General features: G+C 46.6%; 1 protein-coding gene across 2 annotated transcripts in view; it reads left to right on the plus strand.

The window, feature by feature from the left end:
- The window catches only part of LOC119445451 (zinc finger CCCH domain-containing protein 14-like), a 125,071-nt gene extending 97,712 nt beyond the window's left edge, over positions 1–27,359 (plus strand). For both annotated transcript variants that reach the window (XM_037709733.2, XM_037709732.2), the window contains 4 exons: positions 9,895–9,974; positions 13,369–13,484; positions 23,635–23,699; positions 27,115–27,359. In XM_037709733.2, the coding sequence (XP_037565661.1) occupies positions 9,895–9,974; positions 13,369–13,484; positions 23,635–23,650 (212 nt within the window). In that variant the 3' untranslated portion in view covers positions 23,651–23,699; positions 27,115–27,359. The remainder of the gene's footprint in view (positions 1–9,894; positions 9,975–13,368; positions 13,485–23,634; positions 23,700–27,114) is intronic.
- Positions 27,360–27,470: the final 111 nt, after the last annotated feature.

The raw sequence follows: 27,470 nt of genomic DNA on the forward strand, positions 1-27,470 counted from the left end.
ATCCTTCGCGGCGCGCATTTTCATCCGAGACGCGCTTTGCACCAACGGGCGCACATCCCGATTATTTTTTCGCCACTCAGCTGCTCGCCAACAAATTGTCCGTCCATCGCGATGTAGCCGGTGCTTTTTATCTTCGACAGCTTTGCCCTGAGTAAAAGCGAAACTACTGCTTGCCGCAACCGCTGTCGACGAAACCGCGGTCGCTATCGACGCGATCATGGACGGTTCAGAAGGCAGGCGGCTGACACACGCACCAAGTCACAACGAAACTACCTTTCACTGCAAGAAGTGCGGACGAAACTGCGGTCGCTATCGACGCTGCCATGGGAGGCGACTACGCAGTTGTGAAGGCACGCAGCCGACGCGCGCATCGAGTGAAAACGAAACTACTATTTGCCGCAACCGCTGTGAACGAAACTGCGGTGGTTATCGACGCGATCAGAGATAGCGACTACGCACTTACGGAGGCACACAGCTAGCCGCCAACGCGGTGTTACGCGCGGCGATAAACGCAAGAATAAAGGCTTTAAAGGCACAATTAGGCACGAAGCGCTTCGGCGTTGCTGTAGTCACGTGCCGCGTACGATTGCCGCTGAGGACCACGGCGATGCGGACTGCGCCGCTTCGTTTCGGTTGGACGCTAGGCCGTTCTTCCTCTTCTGCGGCGCGCATTTGCGGTGCTCCGCGTTTTTTTTTAGTTTTTTCTCCAACTTATAAGCCAGTGCGCACGCTATCGGCACCTACCCTATCTACAAATAGGAGAAAGGCGCATGGTGGTAAGTTACGGCCTCCGAGATTCAAGTGTGAAAGCTTAGGCTCGCTGCCCGTTCTGAGAGGTTGGGTGGCTACTAGCGGCTTGCGTATTTATTGCGCAGTTCGCGCGTTGCTGTTACGCACTGTGATGTGCTTTTTGACACTCGGGCATGGGTAATAATGGTGGTCCTTTGGATAAAGTGCACCTCGTGTTCGCCGTTTTAGACACTTGTCGAGAGCGGGACCAGGGAAAATTTATCAGTGGCTCGCGGAACCCCGAGCAGGGGCCTGCGGAACCCGTAGGTTCCGCGGAACCCACTTTGAGAACCCATGCTCTAGACTAATTAAAGTGAGGATAATGAAACTCGGTGCACATGAACTTTCAAGTCTTCACATTCTTTTGAAATAAATTTGGTTACTTTGTCAAGCATCATTATATTTAAAAATTGCACTTGAATGTAAGTGGTTTGCCAAAAAACCTCAAACATTGAAAATAGTTTTCTGAGAAAAACCATTTTTAATTTTTTCGAAAATCACTCTGGTTGAAGTCAAGGACGTTGTCTAGCACTGTGCGTAAAAAAAAAACGTTGCAATATTTGAGTACCGAAAAAGTTACAATGCGTCAAATGTGACCACACTCAGCCTAGCGGCCGCAACATGGATTTCGTGCGTTTGATTTGTTGAGCTATGCAAGAACTCGTTCAACGTAATATTCATTGTTCAAATATAACGCTGCCAACAAGCGATGCTGTCCTGCGTGGGTTACAACCTTTTTTAACCGCACAATTGCGCGTGTTGTCTGCCAATGTGGCCGAGGAAGAAGGCTGACGGTACTGTTGCCATGGGGTTGTATTTTATTAATCTGGTCTTGCGCCTTCTTGAAAACATGGGACATTCGATTTCACTGCCGATGAAGTTGCGTATTCGAAGCAACTGTTCTTGCCAAGAACAACTGCAGTTGGGAGTTATGGGTCTGCTTCCACTCCCACATATGCCATGACTGAATACCAGGCCTTGCAGGAACCGCAACCCATTGTCTTGCCTTCAATCACCTGAAAGATTCAACGGCAGCTTTTGGAGCGTAAATTAATGTAACTTTTGGTAGCTTAGGAGTCAAAACTTGCACCATCAGAAGCAGAGTTGATGGCAGATGAGGCGAGATTTCGAAGGTTGTGTAGCGTCGCCTGGTGCTTCACAATGCATCCGATTCTATTGCAGGCATTTTTCCCGTGTACAGTAGCGCGAAATAACCACTTTATTTATTTATTTATTTATTTATTTATTTATTTATTTATTCAATACTGCAGGCCCAAATGGGGGCCCAAGCAGGAGGGGCAGAATACATAAATATTTACATATACACGTATGTATATATATACACACACACATGAAAAAGAAATACAAAAACAATGCAACAAATGCAATGATCAGAAAAAGAAATGAAAGCGATGACAAAATAAGATTAATGGAAGGTACACTGAAGGAATACAACTTAACAAACATTAGATTAGTATCACACGGAGTTTAAGGCATCAGGAACAAAAGTAATACGCATATATGAGCACTTGCAACCATTCTCGCGAGAGGGGGAAAAAAAGAATCGACAAATACCAGAAGTTGATGAACGAGCGACCACTGCAAAATGCGGAAAATAGAATAAGGAAGATGTGGAATATATCAAGCAAAATTCATGTGTAAAAGAAAAAGAAAACAGTAACAAGGCTTGCTAACATAGCAATATTGTTAACATTAAAGACGCATGCGTTCAATAGAATGGGTGCTTATCAATTGTGATAATGGTAGGCTGTTCCAATCTGTTATAGTGCTCGGGAAGAAGGAAAACTTAGAGGTTAGTTCGGGTGTTATAAGGTGTTAAAGAATCAATGTGACGATGCCGTGTTCGACGCGCTGTAAGCGGTTGAACATAAGCCTGTGGGTGGAGGGACAAACAGTTGTTTTTAAGCAAAAAAAGAAATTTCAGTCTTTGTATTTTCCTATGTAGCTGTAGCGTTTGGATATTATGTTGATTCATTAGGCTTGTAGGAGAGTCAGTTGGTCTATATTTAGAGAAAATAAACCTGACAGCTTTACGTTGGATCATCTCTAAAGCGTTAATGTTAATTTTCTTATAGGGATCCATCACAATGCATGCATATTCAAGTTTTGGTCGGATGAGTGAAGTGTAAGCCAGTAATCTAGTACCAGAGGGAGAGTGCTTTAGTTTGTGCCTGAGGAGACAAAGTTTTCGGAAAGCCGAGTTACATACGTTAGAAATGTGGCTATTCCAGCTGAGGTCACTGGTTATTGTTATTCCAAGATACTTATATTGGCTGACTTTGGTCAGCGGTTCAGAGCCGAGGTTATAGACAAACGACATTTTATTTTTTTATTTTTTTTTTTTTTTTTTGTTATGGACATGTAAACAGTTTTTTCTCTGTTCAATTCCATGCCCCAACGACTGCACCAGGAAAGAATGTTTTGAAGGTCAGAGTTAAGCATTAATTGATCTTCGTGGCAAGTAACCTCGTTAAACAACACACAATCGTCAGCGAATAGCCTAACTTGAACAGGATGAGAAATTTCGTTAGTGATGTCGTTTATGTATATTAGAAATAGTAAAGGTCCTAGCACACTACCTTGAGGTACTCCAGAGGTTACTGAAAGTTCGTTAGAAGAGTGGTTATCAATTGAAACAAACTGCTGGTGATTAGACAAATAAGCCGCCACCCAGTTAATAATATAGGGTGGAAGCTCTATCGACTGTAGTTTTTCTATAAGTTTAATGTGAGGAACAAGGTCAAACGCTTTCTTAAAGTCTAAAAATATTACGTCAATTTGGCTCGACTTGTCAAAAGCACTTGCAAAGTAGTGAATAATTGTGGTTAATTGTGTCACAGTAGAGAAACCCTTCCGGAAACCATGCTGATGAGGAGACAATACGTTGTTGTCGCTTAGGAATTTGGTTATTTCATTAGCTATGATATGTTCGATTAACTTGCAACATGATGAAGTTAATGATATCGGACGATAACTGGTTACTAGGGTTTTGTCACCTTTTTTTGGTATGGGAACGACACGTGCAGTTAGCCAGTCTGTAGGAAGATTAGCCGAAGATAACGAGGAACGAAAGATAACAACAAGAAAAGGGGCTAACGCTTCAGCATACCTGCGCAGAAAAGCGTTCGGTATGTTGTCTGGTCCTGGAGATGATTTAGCTTTGAGGTTCAGCAACATCGACACTACACCCGGGTGCGAAACAATATCAGAGGTCGAGTTACATTGCATGCGGTTAAGGTTTATACCACCATCGAAATTTGAAAAAACACTCTGAAAATAATTATTGAAGTGCTCCGCGATACGCTGTTTTTCGACAACGACATGGCCCTCGTGAACAATTTGGTCAATTGACTTGGTTTTTGAGCTTAGAAAAGCCCAAAATTTTTGGGGTGCCGTTCGAATAAAATTTGGCAATGTATGGTGAAAATACCAGCGCTTAGCTTGCCATACTTCTTGGTTTAGTTTATTTTGAATTTCGTGAATTGAAGCACGTGAGGCGCATCGTTGTCTTAAGCGCTTAACTTTTCTTTTAAGGTGCAAGATCTTTCTCGTTATCCAGGGAGTAGTCTTGGAAGTTTTTTTGGTTTTATTGGGAATAAAGTTGCTAAGGCAGTGAGTGATAATTTCTTTAAATTTATCCCAAAGCACAGTTGCATTGTTACCGTGAAAGTTATCAAAGCATTGTTCAAGATAATCCGAGACACTTTCGTCACTGGCACGAGAAAAATCTTTAACAGTGGTTGTTTTACATTTTGTGGTATTAATCACTTCCAAAGAACAAGAAAAATATACCAGACTATGATCAGAAATTCCAGGTTCAACCGAAACAAAAAAGTTTTCTAATGAACGACTTACAAAAACGAGATCAAGTATTGTTGCTGATGTACCATAGATACGCGTTGGCTGTTTTACAACCTGTTGTAGATTGTGAGACAGAATGATATCATGCAAGTAACTTAAGTGCGAATTATTCCCGGTGCAGAAAAACCCGTTCTCCCAATCAATATCTGGTAGGTTAAAGTCGCCTACAAGTAGTACTTTATCACTTGTGAATGAAACCATGTGTTCAAAAAGATCACGAAAGAATTCTGGGGGCGAGTCAGGTGCTCGATAAACTGCAAATAGCAAAAATGATTTATCCCAGCAAGTAAGCTTTATTGTAACAGATTCCAAGTTATCGGCCTGACATAACAGAGTAGCGGATATAGTTTTTTTTTTTACCAAACTGCCACCCCGCCCTCTCTAGTACACCTGTCACGGCGATACGCTCGATAAGATGGAGGAAACACAACAGCATCTTCAATATTGTCATGCAACCATGTTTCTGTTATCACAACTACATGGGGATTAACTACATGTGAATTAACTACATTAACTACATGGGGATTAACTACATTAATTACATGGGGCTGATACCCGTTGTTTTTCGATTCATGAATTTGAAATTTGTTCTTGAAATGAGCAGCAGCACCGTCACTGAAATGAGTAATGTGAGCATACACTGCGATGTGCTCTTCAAGCCATTCGTGCACCTTAGCCAAGGCGTAGCATGCATGGGCCATGGCACATGTCATCGCTTATGACAGCAAAACTTTGCGCCCATTTTTCGGTCGTGGCTACACATGTGAATATGGTGACTTGACTTTTACTCCAGTGATGAGACAGAATTTTGTCTGGTAGCGTGACTGTCCAGCTCTCTGCAAAATCGAAATGCAGAACACTTGCTTTCTGACTTCTTTTCTGTACTGATTGCTTCACCTTGAATGCGCCTGATGTAGTTGTGGTTTATCCATTTCTTTAGGCATGTCTGAAGGTGCTCCAAGAATGCATCGGGGTAGACTCTTTATTAAGTCACCTTTCTCCCAAGTCGCATATAATATTTGTTCAATAATTCCAAGGTCAGTCAATGTGAGAGCTCTGACCATCGTACACGCTGGACACTCTCCAACTTCGCACTTAAAGGAAAAGGGACTGCACAGGCACAGGTCGCGAAAGTCTTCGGTGCTTTTCTTCTGACCGGAGCTCTTTTCCAGCTCACATACTGCCAATTTTATGTAGGCACAATACACACAGGCACATACTTCCTGTGTTGGCGTGGGCGTGACACATTTCAGTCGCAAAGAGTAGAACTTATTCCGACCGATTGCAGTGCCAGGGTGAGCTTTCCTTAAACATGCGGCATATGAGCTTCAATGTTTTCTTTTAATCAAATGTGGAGGTTTTAGTGGCAGAACTTCTGGGCACCGCACATACCTGTCGAGCTCTTCAATGGCCACTTGTTTTGGAATGAACACTTCCTGTGACGTAGACGCCTCCTCAGACTCAGATGAAACGTCATTTCTAGATTCATCCTTGTGATGTTTGGGACTATTCGGCACTTTCGCTAGTGCGCAGTGATGCGGAAGAAGGACAGAGAGTCGTTTTGGAGCATTTATCAAAATGGAAAAGAACCCTAAAAATATATATACAGAGATAGCTGATGATCTGCGTAACGGCAGTCAGTGTGTCCACACACGCACAGCACACGAGTATAAACGGGCTGTGACAGTCCCGTGTTTCGAGGCTCACGCTTCCGTCGTCCAAGGCGCTGCGGATTCACCCGTGCTCGAGCCGACTGCGACGACGACACGTTCAGGCCCCGTCCAGCACGGTTCTCGGGCTCGGCACGCTCAGGAGCAGCAACGGCAGCAGGCAGGGAACGCCTTGTACAGCACGACCTCGGTGGCCAGCTCGTACGCCGCTCGAAATCCACGTGCGGCAGTCGCACGTGAGGACCGCGTCTAGCACAGCAACATCTGTGCCAGATGAACGCTGCTGGGCACAGCTCAGGTGCAGCAGCTCAGGGACCGGCGGCACTCAGGTCAGCCAGCGCCTCGAGCACTGGCAGCAGGAGCCCTGTTTCCTCGGACGCCCTCGTCCACGCCCGGCTCCGCGATCCTCCGCACCTTGCCACGGACGTCTCGCCAGGCAGGTCCTCTCGCCTCGTTCGCCCCAGGAGCTCCAAACTGCTGCCCGCCTGGCTCGAACACTGCGAGCTCGTCTTGTGCCGCCGTGCTCGTGCACCCGTTCGCTTCTTCTTCCCGGAGCTTGGGTGGCCGCTCCGATCTTTTAGCGGCACCTCGCGGCACTTACATATGACAATCCTCATTTGTCAGCGTGTGCTCAGTAGCCGGGGAAGTTGAAGAAACCGCGGTCAGTGCCTTGAAGCGATGGACAGTTCCTGCAGAGAAAATGCGTTTCTCAAACAGGAACACTGCTGTCAGGCAGGTGTTGCCCTATTTGAACAATGTCCAAGTCCTTTACGCTACGAAAGTTCCGCTGATACAAAATTTTCTTCTTGTGTCTCTGCAGATAGTCGGCACAAACCACGCGTTTCAGGCTATACTTTGCGGCTTCAGCCATCACAGCAGAGGAAGAAACATGCGTCGTGCACTGAAGGCGTCCTCAGAAAAACTACCGGCAGACCTAATATAGTATACCTTGTTGACGCACTGACAGCTTTCGCCTTTCACTTTCTATGTTCCTTATCTCATTCACTCTCCGAACGTCGGTGTCACACGCAGGCGGACTCCGCTTACAATCGAAGCGGAACTGATGAAGCGCGAGTGCCCTCCGCCGCAAGCGCCCGCTGCCACACATCTCCTGCTAAAGATTGCTAAGCGCCGGATCGGAAGACAAAGCTTGAGGCACCATGCAACCTGGCGGCGCATTTCCTTTCTATCTTCTTATTTTTATTTTTTGAGGGCTTCTTTATGAGTATGTCGGGTAGATTTATTTTTGAACGACCTGCGTCCGACTTGCAGCACAATATCAGTGGCGTGGCCGCTAGGCTCTGTGGTCACGTTTGACGCATTGTAACTTGTTCGGTACTCAAATAATGCAATGTTTTTTTTACGCACAGTGGTATACAACGTCCTTTACTTCAACCAGAGTGATTTTCAAAAAAAATTCAAAATGGCCTTTTTCAGAAAACTATTTTCAAATTTTGATGTTTTTGGCAAACCACTTACGTTTAAGTGCAATTTTTAAATATAATGATGCTTGACAAAGTAGCCATAATTATTTCGAAGGAATGTGAAGACTTGAAAGTTCATGTGCACCAAGTTTCATTATCCTCACTTTAATTAGTCTAGAGCAATAAATTCCTGAATTACAGGTATTTTGGTCAGTTTACCATGTTTGCAATTTTTTTTCTCAAAGTTCCTTCCGTAGCCAAGTGCAATAAAATACTTATAAGGTAGCATTTCACTTGTTATTTGTGGGGATAAAATATTGTGATCAAGAAGTGTACTATTGTTTCTCTATGCACGCTCAAAGTTCAGAAATCGCAAAACTGGCGGGAAAGCGTTTTCAAGGGCCGAAATGTCTTCATTTTCTTTTTCAGGAGAATCAAATTGTTTTTCGCAAAACTAAATTCAGAATCATTGTTCTGGGCCCAAAACTTGCGCCTAAAGTAAATTTAATCAAAATCTGGAATGGTGACCAGGACCACCTGTTCGTTCTTACCTGCATTCACCCTATTATCGTTTACAGAGGAACCACAAGGCCTCTGTGACAGCACTTTGAAGATGATTAGTAGGTCGTGCTTGGGATGGTTGCACGCCTCCTTTGGTCTTGTCAATACAACTGCTGACCACTCTATACAGTAAATGTCTATTATTTGGCTGCAGTTAATTTGATTTTTTGGTTAATTTTATCTCAACCAAAGGTCTCTGCCCCAGTGCCCATGCATTCCTATGGGGCCTAACTTTCATTATTTTGATCTTAATATTGGCCTTCACCAGATAATTTGAACTTGACCAGTCAGCACGCATGCGCTTCATTCCTATGGTGACCCTAATAGCGACCCCACTAACTGGTGACTAACACTGGTGACCCTACTGACCCCACTAAAGTGGCAACGTCGTGTCTCGGCGGAGCTTGATACAATTATTGTGTTGAACTCACGTCTTCGCCAGTCAAAAATACTTATTTTAGGCCTATCATAGGAAGATTTTCAAGTTACAATTTTTTTCAATGTCTGATTACGGCATTTACCCAATTCTAGCGCGCCGCATTTACCCAATTCTTAACCGAATACGTATTTGCATTTAGTGTCCCTTTAAAGGGATACTGAACAAAACTTTTGCTGCCAAGATTTTCAGCCTAAATATAAGCTTGGGTGCTGAAATCGGTATACACTACCTTGTTTTCAGGCAGAAACTAACGGAAAATGATGAATTTATTGCATTTTTCACAAAATACCGTGTCCTGTGGCCCCACCATGAACTAGAGGAAGTGCCGTTTCTGTGACGTTATCTGTGCTGGATACTGGCGTGCGAGCCATCGCCCGCGTCTTTCCACCCGCATGGACAGCACCGACCGGCAGCGAACGTCGTCTCAACTGCGCCTCAAAAGTTTCGAGGACAGTGACTGTCAAACGAGCGCTGCTTTGCTGCAGAGCTGCGGCACGTCAGTGAGAGGGTGCTGTGCAATCGTAGTAGCAGCATTCTTCAATGCTTTTCATCTGGTCATGAAACTTCCGCTTAACGCTATGGGAGAGCTTCATATAGCACCCGCAGTGGACAAAACACAGTGCTGGCACAAGTAGAAAGTGGACTGGAGCAGACGCCGAACGGACGCCACAGGCATTCTATGCGTACGCTCGCCATTGCGCAAGGGTCGGCTGCCTGTATCGACGTGTGTATATTGTCGACACAACTTGAATATCGCCGCCCTGTTTCTGTACAGTATTCAGAACCTTAAACGCGAACATTTTCAAAACAACTTCAATGCCTTGTTACGACAACGCCTGCTGCTGATGCAAGCCGGCACACATGGCGTCACGGTGGTTGGCACGCAGTCATGCGCTTGCCAGCATGCAGCCACCACACGCTCACAATCCACCAAAAATGCAGCCATCCATTAAAAAAATTTGTAAAATAAACACTGCATATCGGAACAGTTACATCTTCTGAGTCGAATTTCAATGCTTCCCTCATTTTTTTTTTTTCATATTTTTGTTCAGTGTCCCTTTGATATGTATGGTTTTGACGTTGCTGTCACTGACATTCTGCTTTGCCTTTTCTTTTCATCCGACAACAGTGGTGTCCTCCCCGTCGGTGCAGCACTGCAAGTTCTACCCTCACTGCACCAACCTCAAGTGCCCGTTCTTTCATCCAAAGGTGAGCCCCCAATCAGTTGTGGTGGACTGGAACTTGCATATATGACCTATATTATGACCACTTAATCATAATGCGAGGTGGCTAATCAATGTATGCACAGGCAGGGCTGCCACACAAAGATAAGAGTGCCAGAGCAGCACATACACATAAAAATGACCAACCCTTCCCGAACCGGAAAATGGGGGTAAGCGAAGCTTAACGTGTGTTTCTTCGGTGTTCCTCGGAATGAATTGCACTGACGAGTACTACGTTGTGCTCGAACCACAACTGGTCACACGCACTGCAACTGGCTACGAAGTACCGGTTGAGAAATTGGTGTTGAAACCTGGCCGTCACGCCAGGGAAGTTGGCGCAAGCCAAGGTGTGAACCACCGTTGTTGGGTTCCTGGAGGGCAAGACAACACTAACGTTTGGCCTCAACATCGTGCTCCCGCAACTCGGGGTCCGCAGCTCTTCGCTGATGTTTCACCTGGGCTTTGGAAGCCCTCACGCTAGAATCGGCACGTCGACGACGAGCACTTTCCCGAGCAAGTTTGCGACGCATTGCTCAAACGCAGCCTGCTCCTCGGCGGAACGCACCGCGCGCGGCTTTCCTAACCGGTCGTCGAGACTGATCTGAGGCAAGGGAAGCCCGGCGGAGTTCGCGCCAACCCGCAGCTGGATCAGCTGCTCTGTTATGGAAGCAGCCGGGTTTGTTTGCGTGACCATGACGTCACCGAAACTTGTGAGCCAATAAGCTTCGCTTGAAAAGACTATGCAAGCAAAAGCATTGCCATTGCACTCAAGGGACTGTTCTCAAAAGCCTACGCCTCTCCTGACCACCAGTGCATGTTCTACCATATTTACTCGCGTGATGAACGCACCCCCCACTTTTCCAATCAAGAAGTGTGTTTTTTCTTTTCCTCGCATAATGTCAGACGCCCTGAACTCAGCGTCTGATATGGCGTGGCGTCCGGCGAGTACGATTGTGTCGGATTCTGTATCGGACGCCAAATCGTACTGTGTGCTCCTACTTCCATTGCGATAGCAGTTATACGGACACTTCAGGCCCATTTATGCCGACGGCACCGACGACCGCGGCTCAGTTTTCCGCTTTCAAGGGAAATAAGCGGTGAGGAAACGCACTGTTTTCCGTCACGCGCATGGCGCCGGGGGGATGGTAGGGAAGGGGCGGCGCAGTAACTGCGCATTGCACAGCCGCGCACGCTCTATCTTGAAAGCGATCTGCATCGGGGGTTAAGTTGTGCGATGGCGGGTTATACCTTTGTGTGTGCTCCGTTCTTGCCACTCAGTTTGCGTTGAATCGATACACAGCACGAAAGTCACTTCGCTCGCGGTTGCTACCGCGCTTCCTCACGCCAGCGTTTTGACAGCAAGTGTCCGCGGTCGAGTGTGATGTGTGCATGTTTGCCTGTGCATGTTTGCCATTTCAAAGTTCATACGGCCGATAAAACTGCCATCCTTACTTTGTATAGCTGTCTATGCATTTACTATCGCCATCGCCTTTCAGGCGAAACTGTGATTTTTTCAGTGGTGGCCGTGGAAAAAAGAAAACATTCAATTGTACCCTGCATGATGCACATATTTTTCGGGAAAAAAGTGCTTTCATTATGCGAGTAAATACGGTAAACATGGAATCTGGAAGTTTTGTGAGCAGAACAGGAAAATTGAAACCGCTGCACTCATTGATTGTGTTGTAACCGTTAGTGTGTGGATGACACGTAAAAGTGACGGGCCTGCTGATGAATAAGTCCGCAGCAGTTGCGACAGTTGCACTCTTTACTCATACCATACCACCACACCACCATACCATACACACATACCACCACATTCTGAACAGAACACTTGTGCTCATTGCACTTGTGCTGCAATATCTTACAAAATACCTGTGCATGGCATACGTTTTCTGAGTGTCTGATTGTAGCCTTAGGCTGCTGCAGGTTGTGTACACATAGACGAAAGGGCAGTCAATGCAGGTTGACCGCACTCTTTTAGCTGAGTGAATGTGCTAGCCACATTCTGTTGGGGCTAGAATGCAAAGATGCTGACATGCCAAGCTTGCGCTGCACATTGAACAACCCCAGGTGGGTAAAATTATTCCTGTGCATTGGTTTGGAACATTCCTGCATTTGTTTGGAACATTGATGCCATTCAATCAAATCATTTCAGAGCTTCCAGCTGTGGCATTCCCATAGCTGATGTGTGGCTTTAGGACAAAAATCAATTGAGGCAATGGCATGCAGGTACACTGGTTGAGCCAGTTTTACAAGCTCGGTTTTACTCAGAATATTGGGTACTCTTTTAGACGTTTATATAACTGTGTGTAAAAATGAGGACACACGAAAGGAACACGCACGTCACCACGAGCGAGACTGCCAACTGTTTATTTCTGGAAAATGTAAACGTCTAAAAGCTGTGAACCAACTAGGCCGCCAGAACGCCCTACTATCCCTAAGTTGTGCATGAGTGAGTTGTAATGCTTGATGATACCAGCGCAGTGCCAACAAAACTCTTTCGCTACCATGGGGAAAATAGGTGTTTTTTGTATGGTACGGCAGATGTTTTTTTTTTTTTTCTGAAGGAACTACTGCACTCAATATTTAATATAATACATAAACAGAAAGTAAAATGAATGCACATTTCACGTATAAAGGTTTTGTTAATGAGCTGTATGTCATAAAAAGATATAAATTGTTAAAATCAAGATTGTGCGATAAAATTGAACAAAGTTTGTAACGACACGCTTGTGTCTACTGAGAAAGAAATGTAACGAAAATTATGAGATATACAAAATTTATTGCCGTCTATTAGGCACTATCTCCGAAAAAATCAATTTTTCATTGAACAGGTATTCCATTACAAAAATTTTACTGCAAGCACTACAATTGGGCGTTCCGGGCTGGTTTGCGTCGTCATCGCTTTGAGACTCAAAGTCTGATAAAAAGTCGGCGTCCTCTGATTCACTGCTATTCGATGTATCGATAAGATCAGCTGCAGAGGCAGCGTAATCGCGATATCTGCGATCTCCCAAGGCACATGCACCGTTTCCAGAGCCGAACATTTTTGCGTTCTGCTTTGACGATCGCGAAACTTCGGAGCGCGTTACAAAATCACCGCCTGGCGGGAAAAAAAACGAACTGCTTAGAAAACTAAAATATAGTTCTCATCCTTCACGTCCGATAGCGCAGTATGTCCATGAGTGGCGCGGAAGGTCTCGAAACCGGGGTTTCAAACCATCGTACCATGCCCAGTGGGCGCAGTACAGAAAGAGTTAATGCAGGCACAGGAGAAAAGAACGTAGTGCCAAGGGGGGAATGTGATGGAACAAACGAGTGGTGTCTTCCCTTGGTGTTCAAGCTAACCTGTGCCCACTGTCTTTTATCTCCTGGTGCAGCCATGCAAGTTTGGTCCAGCGTGCCAGTCGTCCTCGTGTCCGTACAGTCACCCAGAGGGCAGCATGCCGCCACCCAACAAGCTCAAGTGGACATCAGCCACTGCCAAGAAAGCAGGGTTAGTATTAATGTTGGTCAGGCACTTTCGTTTTTTTCGTAAGCATAAACAGAGAAGCATATGCACAATCTGTACGCAGGAAAGTCGCCCTGTGCAAATACACTAGAACCTTCTTCATGCGTATTCAAAAAAAATGCAAGAAATAACGTGCTTACCCAGAAAATGCACAATCTGAAGTTACTGAAAAAATCCCCACACTCAAATGTAGTAGACATCCACGTAGTGCAAAGCATTGCAGCACGAGACGCCAACGCGCGCCGATCTGGTGGGGCCCGAGATGCGTCTTGTCAGTTTTTGCAGCTTAAAAATTTAAATAAATCCTGGGGTGTTACATTCCAAAACCACGATATGATTATGAGGCACGCTGTTGTGGGGGACTCCAGACTAATTTCGACCACCTGGTGTTTTTTAATGTGCACCCAAAGCATGGTGCACGGGCATCTTTGCATTATGCCCCTGCAAAATGCGGCTGCGGCAGCCGGGACTTACGGCTTCGGGGAGCTAACGTTCGCACACTTCGAATTAGGCCTAGGCCTGCAGCTTCTTCGAGCACGGCATCTTGGTGGGAAGTTTGGACAAGCCCACTCGGCAAGAACCGTTGTGGCACAATACGCTGAAGCACGTTGAGCTCGTGAGGCCCAAGCGACTCGTGATGTGCATTGACGTTTTAAGATGGCAATGGGTAACTGAAATGAAATTGAGCTGGTGGACAACACCGGAATGTGATGCCATGATGTGTGGGGTCTCACATGTGCTCTTGGGACAAAGGAACGACAACACAGTAGTGCAAACAAGTAAAGGGGCATTTATTGCACCTTACATACACTAACACACACTAGCCGAATTACAACCAATAGAACATTCACATGGGCGCGCGACAAATCAAGGATGTCCAACTCACCGCGACCCGATAGCAAGCGAATACGTTCGCCCCATGCCATGACACCATCGCCTAGTCGTTCACGTGTACAGTCACGCGAACGGTGGCACGCTCGAACGATCCGTGTTCGTCCATACCGGTGTCCTGCTCTTAGCCTCGCGCGACGGTCGCGCAAAGCGGGCCGGCGCACGCGCGAAGCGTTCGTGCGTGTTCGTCGCCGATCCCAAGCCAAAGAGAGAGCGCCGTTGACTCCTTTCTCCCAAGAAGCGGGCCGGCGCACGCGCAAAGCGTTCGTGCGTGTTGGCCGCCGATCCCAACCCAAAGAGGAAGCGCCGTTGACTCCTTTGTCCCAAGAGCACACATGTGAGACCCCACAGATGTCACCAGAGCGAAACATGACACTCACTTCGCGACGCCTGCAACAGGGAACGGAACCGCATCTGTGTTACCGCCTGTTAAAAGCATGCAGTAAGCTTCCTACGCGGCATACACTGTGATACAGATAGGTGACAATGCTTATCACAATGGGTTGGCGGTGATCACTGTGAATGGCAACGTGCAACCTCCTGTGAGGACATTTGCTGGTACGAGAGTAGCAAACCGAGTGCGGGTGGCATTTTCATGTGATACGGGCAGGCAGGTACTGCGAGGGAGCTGCTGTTGGGGCACCTACTGCTCACAATCGCATGTGCCTTGCACCTTTTATTGCGATAGCAATTATATGGACACTCCAGGCGCATTTCTGCCGTCGCCGTGAGGTTCCGTTTAAAGTCCATGGGCAATAAAATCGTTGCCGCGCACTGTATGCTCTATGTACGAGTGAAAGCGTGCGAGGCTGAGCCGGCAATCGCAGCTCAATCTCGCGCATGCGAAGGGCCGGAAGGAAGTGCACCGTTTTCAGTTGCACGCAACGCTCCGGAAGGAGGGGAGGGGGTTTTACTGCGCGCCGCCCGGTGCCACAAGGCTCCACGGGGAGGGTAGGGAGAGGCCGCATTGTACGCTGCGCACTCCCGCCCGGGTGGCTGTATCTTGAAAGCCATCTGCGGCGGGGGCAGAGTCCTTCCTCCCTGCGCTGTATTTTCGTGACGCAGTTTGCATTGATGTGAGCGGCGGGACGAAGGTAAATTTGCTCGCTGATACTGCCGCGCTTACTCACTACCATAAAATTCCGAGCAAGCGCCCCCACCCATGCAAGAGCCCCCCCATCTTCATTGATAATTTCAAATTTCCGCGTCGTTTCATGAAGGCGCTCCCCCTCCACCTCACTCCCTTATTGCACACGGCACCCAAACAACACTGTCCTGCCACATGCAGTCCACGAAAATTCGGCACATCGCACCGGGGTGCCCCAATGTGCTGTTTCATCCAATCATAGTTGCACCTGGGCAGCCCGGTTGCCCACACATGCGCATGGGGGCGAACTACGGCCGGTGGTCCGCAGATCGCCAGCCGACGGCGAGATCTGCCTGTCAACACAGTACAGTGTAGACCGCTTATAATGTAAGTCACCGGAGTCTCGAATATCCACACTATAAGCGGTACCGCACCATAACCAAAGCAACAATTTTCAAGGCCCGCACATATGCAAAACATGTGCACCGAGCCGCCACGCGTATGCAACAGTCCAGGAATGCGGCTAGAACGTCTGCATTCAATTTACAGTCGAATCTCGTTAAGTTCGTACCAAATCACGCGGCGGCGTCTCCGACCGGCATTGCTCCGGCACCGCCATAGAGTAAAAGCTTAGGTGAGACCCCTCAATGTCGCGGGCGAACAAAAAGAAAAAAAGAAGAATGCGGTGGAAATTTCACCCTCTCTCAAATGGCAAGGTCGCCGATTCTGCGTTGTGCCGGAACATGCGTGTACGTGCCGACGTCTCAGCCACGCGTAGAAAATGGCAGTGAACCCTTCTTTCTCCTTTATGCTTCCTCTACTTTCTAGTCACGTGTTGACCTTGCGCGCTGCGGCTACGGCGCAGAGGGAAGCAGCGGCGCTGTCCCAGGCCGGCCAACGAAACTACCCACGCCGGCAAACGCCCGCTTCCTGATAACGGCAGAAAACGAAACTTCGGGGAGCTGGTGCCGGGCCGGCTGTAGTGGCGGCAGCTGTAGTGGCGGCGCCTGCACGGCGGCGGGCGCGCATGGTGACAGTCCAAAGTGAGGGAGCTACGAGGGAGGGCAAGGGGAGCCACCAAAGCGGCGGAGTTGCCGAGGCGAAATCCGCTTCTCTGCCGCCCTTCTCCCTCACATTCCACGGTCTCCGCGTGCGCCCTTCGCCATGCCGTGCCGGCGGCCGCGTGCTCGCTCGCTGAAGTTTCGTTCGTTTACTGCCGTTATCGTGAAGCGAGCGTTGGCCGTTTCGTGGCCCTCGCTCGCTATGCGCGCCGTGATATTTCACGACTCGCACTCACGATTCTGGTTACAGCCTCACTGGCTGTTCGTTCGCACCACGTGCCATTCTCCTCCACTTCGTCTCTTTCTTCCTCCAGCACTCCTTGGGGCGCCCGTTTGAGGGGAACGTTCGCCGTCTCCGCTGACTTCCGTACTCCCAGGCAGCCGCACTGTAACCGGTATTTCGTTTCCCGCAACTGTACTATAAGCGATACGTATATACATGGAGTGCTATGGGAAAATTAACGGGAGTCTGAAAAGACCGCACTATATCCGGTCCTGCACTGTAAGCGGTTACGTTATAAGTGGTCTATACTGTACAGAGGATTTTCCTGCAGCACAGCGACTTGACCACTCAGCGACGGGGGAGTGGTCGGACACCTTCACCACTGCTGATCACTTGCCACCGATATCGTCGCTACACCTTTTCCAGTTCATTTCGAATCTGTAGCAGATGGCGCTTCGGAACAAACCGCCAACGCTCCCAAGCATCAATGTTTTGTTGCCGTTGTTACCGCCTTATCCTTTCCTCGCAATAATTTCACATGAAGAAGAAAGCATGATAATATTTGCGGCGCCGAGCCACGGTTCGCTGTCTGCCATCGGTAGCCATGCACTGCAGCTGAGCTTGACTTGTATCGGAACTCTCGTTAGTGCTAAACATTTAACCATGGACATGTTTTTTTTTAATAAAGTGAACATTACGCGTCACTTTACTCTAGCAGACATCATTTTGTCTGGAATAGAAGCTGCATAACCAATTTTTGGGTCGGCGGTCGCGGCGACGTGCCGGTGCAGCATTGATTAGCTTTTACTGCAGTTTCTTCGCTGGTTTTTTTAGTGATAAACCGCAACTTCACTTGCCTACTCCTGATGAAGCAGTGCTGGTTAGGCTTAGCAGGCCTAAGCAGTGTGGCTGGTGGGGTGGCTGGTGACAAGCCATTGTGGTAGCTTGCCGCCATTATGTTTTCACATCGACCTTATCAAGTATTGTGCGGAAGATCAGATGCGCAGGCCTGACTGACGGCCTTAGTAGCAGAGTGCGGATCCACGTAAGGTCCCCTCCGTGTCTGAAGTCCGTTGGCCAGCAGAGCTTGGCTTGGTTGGACTGCAGTTGGCAAGCTAACGCATCAATCCTGCCCTATAACACTGATCACGCAGTTGCATATTCCTGGTGGTGCAAAGCTTGTGTATGTAATTTATTGTTGCTCCCGTGTCTCGTATCAGCACAGCAAGATGTCTCTTGACGGGTCTTCAAAATCTATGGAGACCCTTTGCTGGCCCATTAGAGGCACCCTACTTACGTTTTTTTCACGTAGACCTGATCCCTATTTTTCTTTTATCGCTGATATCTACATGTGTGTGTAAACAAATACAGAGTACGATGATATTCTATAGCATACACAATGTGGCAGATGTATCCGCCGTCGTGCGCTGCCCGACTATGCCGCAGCTGTCGGAAAAACGCAAAGTGAACCGTACCAGCCCGTACCTCGAGCGCTCCGATTTATTAGTCCATGATGATCATATATACAGGTGCATGCGTCAGCTGACATGATAAGACACGTGCCTAGCGCCATCTAGGTTATATAAGCACAACTGCTGAATACCACATTTTTCCCCCCTCAAAAAGAGTTACTTAACAAATTAACAACTGGAAGCACTATAAGCACTCAATATTTTTGATAGTCTTTAAACCACGTTGGTGGTCTTCTTTGCCTTGTCGAACGCCTTAGTTCCGGAACGTCCCCTTCATCTGGTGTCCGAACAGGTGGCTGTAGAGGTGGATCATGGTTTTCCTGCTGTGGCTCGCCAACAGTGTTACTGCTTCAGGTGAAACGCTTCCTGAAACTGTAGGTGGTGTGACTGGTCGAGGGCAGGGTACCAGCCAATCCCGATTCCAAGTGCGCCCATCATTAAGCTTGTAGGCCACATTGGTCAACAATGGCTTGAGTAGCTCAAAGTGCCCTTAAGCACATGACCTGGCAACCTGACTCGAACCGATTGACCCGTAGTTAACGGAGAATGCTTCGCAGCTCATCGACGGTTAGTGTAGGACTGCTTGTTGCTTTTGCGCTACACTGCTGCAGACAGCTTCCATCGCTGCGTGCGCGTTTTGGGAAAAACTGTTTCTCTGGCCCTCCTACGAGATCAAGTTTTCTTCTTGGATGACGACCGTGAAGAAGGACGGAAGGCTTCACTCCTGTGGTGGCATGCGGCGTGAAACGGTAGACTCCGAGGTAGTCAGTGATAGCTTCCTTCAAATGCCGACATTCTCGTGTGCAGACATGAACGAACTCTTTGAGTACCCGATTAAACCTTTCTATTTGACTGTTGGCTTGCGGGTGGTAGACTGCCGAATACGCATGGGCGATGCCGCGTTCCTTAAGAAAACTGTCAAACTCACAGGCTGTAAATTTAGGACCGTGGTCACTCACAATCTCATCAGGATATCCTTCCCTGCTGAAGATGCTTCGCAGAAAAGAGATGACTGTTGCGGTAGTCACTTTCGCCGAGAAACAAACCTCTGGCCACTTGCTGAAATAATGGCAAAATGGCAATCTACAGGCACATTGGAAAAAGGGCCCACGATAATGATTCCTAGCTTCTGCCATGGTGTCGATGGGAATGCAACTGGCTGCAGGGGTGGTGTCACCGGTTTTGCAGACTTGTCAACTGATTGGCATGCCCTGCAAGATGCAATCAATTGTTCTACCTGCTTGCACATAGCAGGCCACCAGTATTGTTCACGTAGTCGCTGCTTTGTCCTTGTTATCCCTGGATGGGACTCGTGGGCTGCGTCAAGAAGCCGTACTACGAAGGACGAAGGTACAACGAATTTGACTCCACGAAGCAGGAGGTCTCTAACGACTGAGAGCTCAGTTCGCACCTGGTTTGTGTTGTCTCAACTTGTGTTACGCATGCGGAGTTTGTCGTTCAAACAATCCAAGACCCTCTGCTTCAACAGGTCATAAAGTGGGCAATGTTGGGATGGCCTGCAGTGAAGATGTTGCCTCCCGAGGCAGTTCCGTTCTACCGGGTGCTGTTCACTTCACGTTTCCCCGAGGCCTGCGGCGTAGTCGGGCAGGGCACGACGGCGGATACAACAGGAGTAGCAAAATGTTCTGCAACAAGAAATATTGGAAATGAAAATGAAGAATTTATATACAGTGGACTTCTGTTAATTCAAGTCCATTTAATTATATCCCAATTAATGGTTTTTGCTGGCATGATTACATTTCTGTGAGCCCAAATTTTTGGGGTATTTCATTCCTAAAATTGACCTTTGCCACATAACTTGAACTTGTCTGGTCAGCATGCACATGCCATACCCAAATGGTGACCACAATGGTGACCCCTTTAGCAGCAGTGTCTGTCTTCTCGGAGCTCCGGGGACAGTGGGTGCGATAAATACGTCATCTGCCAAAAACACCTCGCCTGCCTTAGGAAGATTTTCAAGTGAGAATGGTAGCTCGCGATAAATGATTACAGTATTTACCCAATTCTAATGCACACTTTTCATTTTCCAAGAAAATTGGACCAAAAATTGCCGGTACAGTGTAATTGGATACAAAACTGAAACTGGGTGTTTGCAAGGCTCATGACAGCCTACCATTGGAGCCAGTCTAGCCAGCATCATTGCCATTGCTGTGGAGATGAAAGTAGTTCTCGTGTAGCGTGATGGCAACGATGCACCACTTTGATTGTGAAAGCTAATTCAAAAGGTATGTTGTTCATGTGCTAAGGTAGCGACGAGTTGCATCACGATTTTTAGCTGTCCTGCAGAAATTAATGCGTTGCAGGATGAACTAGCGAAGCCTAGTTGTAGACCACCGTCCCCATTTATGATTGTTGTGGAGTCGTTTTATAAGGGCAGGATATCAAATGCACTATCAACTGTACGGAGGACATAGCGATAAAGGGCTGTCTGAGAGTGATGATGGACATTAGGTGTAAATAAATTCCCATTCTGTGAAGGTAAAGTTTGTTGATTTCAGCTTTTTTGTGATTGCCAGAATCAGAGGCATGCTACATTTTTTTCTGCTGAAAAACTGAGTGTGCATTCCAAGGTATGTTAGAATCACCTGCCGTGGTGGCTTAGCAGCTATGATGTTGCACTGCTAAGCACGAGGTCACGGAATCATATCCCGGTCGCGGCGGCCGCATTTTGATGGGGGCGAAATGAAAAAATGCCCGTGTCTCATGCATTGGGGCACGTTAAAGATCCCCTGGTGGTCAAAATTAATCCGGAGTCCCCCATTACGGCATGCCTGATAATGAAAACATGGTTCTGGCACATACAACCCAAGAATTCAATTCGATGTTAGAATCGGGCAAAAACAGTAGACTTTCGTTATTTCGACTGCGATTAATTCGATTTTTCAGTTAGTTCGATCCCGACCAAAGGTCCCGTCAGCGCCCATACATTTCTATGGGCCGAACTTTCGTTATTTTGATGCTAAAAGTAGCCTTCGCCAGATAATTCGAATGTGACCAGTCAGTATGCACGAGCCTGACCCTTATGGTGACCCCAATAGTGACCCCTTTAGTGGCAGCGTCTGTCTCAGGTGACGGTGAATGCATTGACACGTACGTCAAAAATCTGCCGTCAGAAATGCTTATTTTCGGCCTGCCCTAGGAAAATGCTCAAGCAATAACTGTTTCACACAATATCTAATCAGGGTATCTACCCGATTCTAAAGCACACCGGGGATTTTTTATTTTTTTTTCAGAAACATTGGGTAGAAAATTGCAATTGGAAATGAAACCAATATTACCTTTGCGGCATTCATATGTTTTACCACATAATAGGGGTGCATTGCGGCAAAGCAGGCATTTAAGAACGGTGCCGGCACAACCGACAAGGAAATCTGCTGCCATGGTGCAATATTAGACCTTCGTCCATTTTAATGCGGATAGCATTCTTTGCCTACTTAGTCATTTTGAGCCTGTCTATCTATCTATCTATCTATCTGGCCTCTTTCCCCAACCCAGTGACCCAAGTTGTCTACGTGCTTGAGCCACTAGGTATGTGCTCCTGGTTGTGATGCCGTCGTGATCGTTCTATTGTCGTCACTCCAGCTTCGTTATACAGTCGAACCAGGATATATCGAATGTGAAGGGAATCACAAAAAAGTTTTATGTATAGGTAATTCGATATATTAAACAAAAATTTCATACAAAAATTTTCAAGGGGATTCTACTGCTGTTCGTTATCCACAATAATTCGTCATATGTGGGTTCGATATATCCGGGTTCGACTGTATCTTACTCTCGTCATGCCGTTGTTGTCGCTCCTTCTAACCTCAACCCAGGGGCCCAAATTTAAGCGAGATTGACGACAAGCGTCAATCTTCCTTTGTCGTTGCATTGTAATCATACTGTCATTTAGTCATGTTTATGCCTCCATTGTCAAACCGTCGTCGTAATTCCTGATGACTGCTTCGTGATACAGTCATCATGTCATTGTGATCATACGCTTGTCGTTACCCCATTGTCTTCATGCCGTTGTCATGGCATCGTCATCATGCAGTTGTTGTCATACCCTCCTCAGGATGCCATCATGATCCAACGTCATCGTTGTAACTTCGACATCCGACTCTCATCATATCGTCTGCATCATACCGTTGCCACCATGCCATTGTCGTCACGCTGCCGTTTCACCATCGTAATCACTTCAGTATTGTCATCCCATTGTCATCATGCCATTGTCGTCATACAACTGTCATCGATCTGTTGACGTCATTCCAAAAATAAGTCTTTTGTATGCCCTTCCAAATGAATTCAAGCATGCATTTTTACTTGGACTGCATTGCCAATCTACATGTGCCCGAACATGAGCCATTTCGCACATTTTTTTAGTGTTTGCACCTCTTCCACTTTGAAATTGCTTACCCACCGACTACAGTGCTTTTTTGGCATACCTACTGCCAACTATCTAGCAACGTGATGCCGTTGTACTCTGTCTGTAAAACTTGTAGAATTTTGTAAAGTTAGTCAATATCAACGCATAATCACCCTATTGCTTCACCACAGAGCACATTGTGAGCCAAAGTAACAGCCGCCAATGAGAGGGAATGATGAAGCAGATTCCTTTTCTGGCAACCAGCATATGTGTAAGGCGCTTCGTGTAGTATTTTATTTCTGCAGGTGTACTTTTGCAACCTAGGTTTTGCTCACCACGGCAACATTCAGATCACTGTTAGAGACAGAAAAATTTTTTATTTCAAAGATCATTTGAAGCAGCTAGGCTTAGCATTGCCTTAGTGGCTACGGCTGCCAGCGGACCAACATGCAAGTGTGCTGGTTCAATGCTGTGAGATAATCAAAATGGTGATTATGGTGGCTTCGATTAATGCCATTTGAACCTGCGGTTAAGGCAAAAAGCTTTTTTTTTTTTAATCGGACGGTGTTGGGTTTCAGCGTCCGAAATTTAAAACATCCGTATACATTGGCTCTAAAGGATGTGTGGTGGTGCCACAAAGGTGTCTGAATCATCTCGCATGTCTGAAAAATCGGGCATCCAGAAAAATTGGTCATTGACTGTATTTTTTGTCAAAATTGCTAGGTAATGCAACCTTTGTCATTACATATCAGCAGCTAAGGGGTTATTGATCAAAAAGTAGCAGTTTGTCTCTGCCTTTTGAGTGTGGCATACATTTCATCTAATATGGCATCTGTGCGGCCTGTCGCCTTCACTTTGTGGATGCAGTTTTTCATTTGTAGGTACTGTAATGGTATCATGTAAAAAAAAAAAAATTGGTCCAGAGGAAGCATAGAATACTTATGAAACAATGAAGCTGTTCTTCAACTTCCAATGCAGATGTGCAGAAGTAAACAAATGTGAACACTTTTTTTGTTCCTGCTTTTCACTCTGCAGGGAGACAGCTGCCTGAGCCACGAGTCACTGTGACGACCTCTGATGCCCTCACATGTTGCACCCAGGTGAGTTGTGGGGGGGGTGCGGGTGGCATGCGAGGATAGGCGGCAGCACTCAGTGCCAGAAATAATGCCCTGCTGTCTTCTTTTCTCCTGTCATAGTTGAGTTTTAGCCCCTTTGTAGGACACATCTGCAATGCCTGATGTGGCATAGTGGTTTCTGCAGTTATCATTGTTAACAGGATCGAAAGTTTGTTGCATGCTCAAATGTAACTTCAGCAATGTAACAGCAGGTTACATTGCTCGGTACGGGCTACGGGCATTCTACAGTTGAGAAAGAAGTGCAGTTGGGCAGATCGTGTAATGCACCCAGCTGGTTGCTGGTGGTTTAGAATGGAGGGGCATTCGGTGACAGCAGAGAATCAGCTGGTGTGATGTCAGAAAATTTGCAGGCATAGGGTGGGGTCAGCTGGTACAGGAGTTGGAGATAGCCACGAGAGACTTCATCGTTCACTGCAGAGAGGGATCCCACAAGAGTTGCAGGAGAGGACTCTAGTACAGTTCAGACCACTTATATCGTAATCGTTTAGAGTGCAGGACCGGCTATAACGCTGTCGTTTCTGAATCCCGTTTAGTTTGCTATAGAAGTCCATGTATACGCACACCGCTTGTAGTGTAGCCCCACAAGATGAAATACCGGTGATAATGTGGCTGCTGCAAAATCCCACAGACAATTGGGGCAGCGAGCACATTTCACTACAAGGTCCAAAGAGAGAACAGTGAATGCGGAGGAGGAAGAAGAGATGCAGAGCGATCAGACAAGGCTGGAGAGGGAGAGCAGTGGCAGCATTGTGTTGCAGGCGCACGGGGGTTGCCTAGGCAACAGAGAAGCCCTTCCTCTGTCCCAGGGTTTTCCCTACAAATGGGTGGCAGTGGAAATGCCGCCCAGTGTTCCGTTTTACCACTCACCGCTCCAGCTTACTGCCCACCACTCCAGGTTTATACCGCCCACCGCTCCAAACATCCGGCCAAAATTTCGAAAAAAAAAAAAAAAATTTCTATCCGTCCACGGTCGTTTCTTTATTACGGGGAATATTACAAAAAGGTGGTTTAGCACTGATAAAATCACAATTTTCTAGTGCGCTGTTGACAAAAATTGGGTAGAAAATTGGGCGACAGGGGGAGGTGCCATCGCACCGCGGAGCATTCGACTTTCTATTGATGCCACAATGCCATTTTGGAACTATTGTAAAGAGCAGAGATCCAAGCTTTAGAACGTATGCAGGCACTGTAGGGTGGGCAAAATTTCAGTCGCCATTCTACATTAGTTCTCTGTAGTTTTGGTGCCGGTTCCATGGGGAAGTACGAATAATCGAGCAGGTCTGAAAAAAATAAGGTGTCTGAAAAATTATTCGGTGACTTACTTTCTTTTACAGTGTTATTTTTTTCCTTCGTGTTCACTTGTCTGCTTCATTCGAAGACGGACGTTAACCTTTCAGCGTTCGTAAATTTAGGATGATGCAAACATCCCGAACGCATGGTTCGATTTCCTAATGTGCACGGCTGCAATGAAATAATTTACTGAAATAATTTTGCATTAAAGCAATGGGCTTTTGGCTGGGGATTTTAAAAATGTTCGTTAATTGCAATTTTATAGTGACGAGATTGCACTTAAGCAGTTTACACTGCACTGCAATCATTCAGCTACTGTTGGAATGATGTGTAGTACTACAGTTGAACGTTGATATAACCAACACAGATATGATGAATTATCAGATATAATACAGTGGAATCCCAGTTATAAGACCTTCCCGAGACCATGTATAAATGTAGTATAGTCTGGGCATCGTATAATCTGACCAACAACAATGGTGCTACAGAGATGTGAGGAGCTTTAATTTGAGCTATAGGCTAATACTTTGTAGCTCTTCAAAACAAACGCCACCAAAAAAGTAAATGGGAAAAGAATACTGCAGTGCAGGTGCCAGTCGCATTTTATTGGAGGGTTATTTAGCATACACTGCACCGTGATCTGCGCCTGCCAGCATGCCATGATGCAAAAAAACTTCATTTTTTCATATCTGCATACTTTTTACATAGTTTCTTATAGACTTTCTTAGGGCCATACAGCAAGAGCTTTCTCTCGAACGCGACAACGCGTTTAAGGAGTTCACCTACGGCGTCGCCTGCACAGAAGAACCTCTGAATCTCGATATTGTATAGCACTTTCAGGAGCGTAGGCACAGTCGCGGCAGCATCTTTGGTACCATCCTCATCCGAGATGGCTATCAGTAGGGTTGGTATGATACGACGACCCATGCGAAACCGGAAACCCAACAACAGACACGTAAGAGGTCTCATGTGCTCGCTCGTAAAAAAGCTCTGAACTGCGAGTGTGAACATGCGTATACAATACAATCTGCATGCGATTCGGTGTCTAATCGGTTCTATTGTCGCACATGCCTATTTTTTTTTTTTGCACTTTTCATTACGTGCTGGAGTGGTATTCTCAGGTAATCACTTAATTTCATTTTTGCAAGACTCTGCACTGGACGCTTGAAGTACACGACTGGCAGCGCTCTTGGCGCAGCACCGGAAATGTGCCAGTGCATGCACAAAAGCGAAACTATCTCTAAAATAAAACGTGGAGAAGCATGAGCTAGGGGAAAAAATGTCGACAGAGGGAAAGCAAGATGATACAGCAGCGAGGGTGATGGTTGAGAGATGCGAGGGTGATGGTTGAAGAGAAATTAACGATGACAGGGAAGCGAACGCTAGGGAAGGAAAAAGGAGGATGCGAGGGAGCCTGAAAACCAGTCTGAGCTTTCTGCATTCTAAAGGGGCACCCTGCCTATGCTGACAGAGGAGACAGCGCCACAGGGGAGTTGCCGTAGGCTGGGTGTGCTTGTCATGTGTCCCCCGTTAGATTTGCAGTTTCGCGATGGTCGTATCTCACGTCGTATAAACAAGGTTTTTAATGCATTGTCTCTATGGGGAGTTCTTCAGGACTACGCCAATCCGTTGTAAAACCCGGGACTTGCAGCTTCAGATGCTCTTGTGGCATGATTGGCATTATATATTACACTTTATCTTTCTAAATATCCAAGCAATCTTTTATTTTGTAAACACATAAAGGCAATAAGCTTCTGTGCACATGCGTAAATCATTGCATTATACAATGGATGGTTTCCAAATCCACGTCCCTGCTATGGTTGCCTCTGAATAACAGAAACAGGTCTCAGAGGCAGTGTTTTTATAGGCTGCATACACTGGAAGTGATTGTGGAGCCTGATACACGCTGAATCATCATGCAGTACTGTAGACTGGAGCCACTGCTTAGTTTGTTGGTTTTGATGCCCTATAAAAACCATTGGGCAATGCCCTCAATCGTGTACTTTGTTGGAAAGTGATTGCATTGACTGTGAGCAGCACTTTCTGTGCACTTAAGCATAGTTGACGGAACAAGATTCTTTCTTTGCAGCTTCTTTGCAGGAATTTCCAGTCGGCTACCCAAGCTAGCCAACCACAGATGAGTGCCGCCCTCATTTGCATCGACGTTGTTACTGCTACATCTGTGTAGCTGTTGTTTTGCCATCGGCGTTATTAGTAGCAGGATTGCATCGATTATCTTAATTTTCTTTTTTGTCATGAGACTTGTAAATAAAATCTAGTGGGAAAAAAAAGAAAAACATGCACGAAAAAAAAAATAGGTTTCGAATTTTCGAATTCTGACTCTGGCTCGTTAATTTTGAGAGGGCATGTGTGTTATCTCTGGAGCTTATTCGTGTCTCGAAAAGGCACTGGCCACACATGCGAGCGTCGTATGCTGATCGTCGG

This window comes from Dermacentor silvarum, chromosome 3 (genome assembly GCF_013339745.2).
Source record: "Dermacentor silvarum isolate Dsil-2018 chromosome 3, BIME_Dsil_1.4, whole genome shotgun sequence".
NCBI lineage: Eukaryota > Metazoa > Arthropoda > Arachnida > Ixodida > Ixodidae > Dermacentor > Dermacentor silvarum.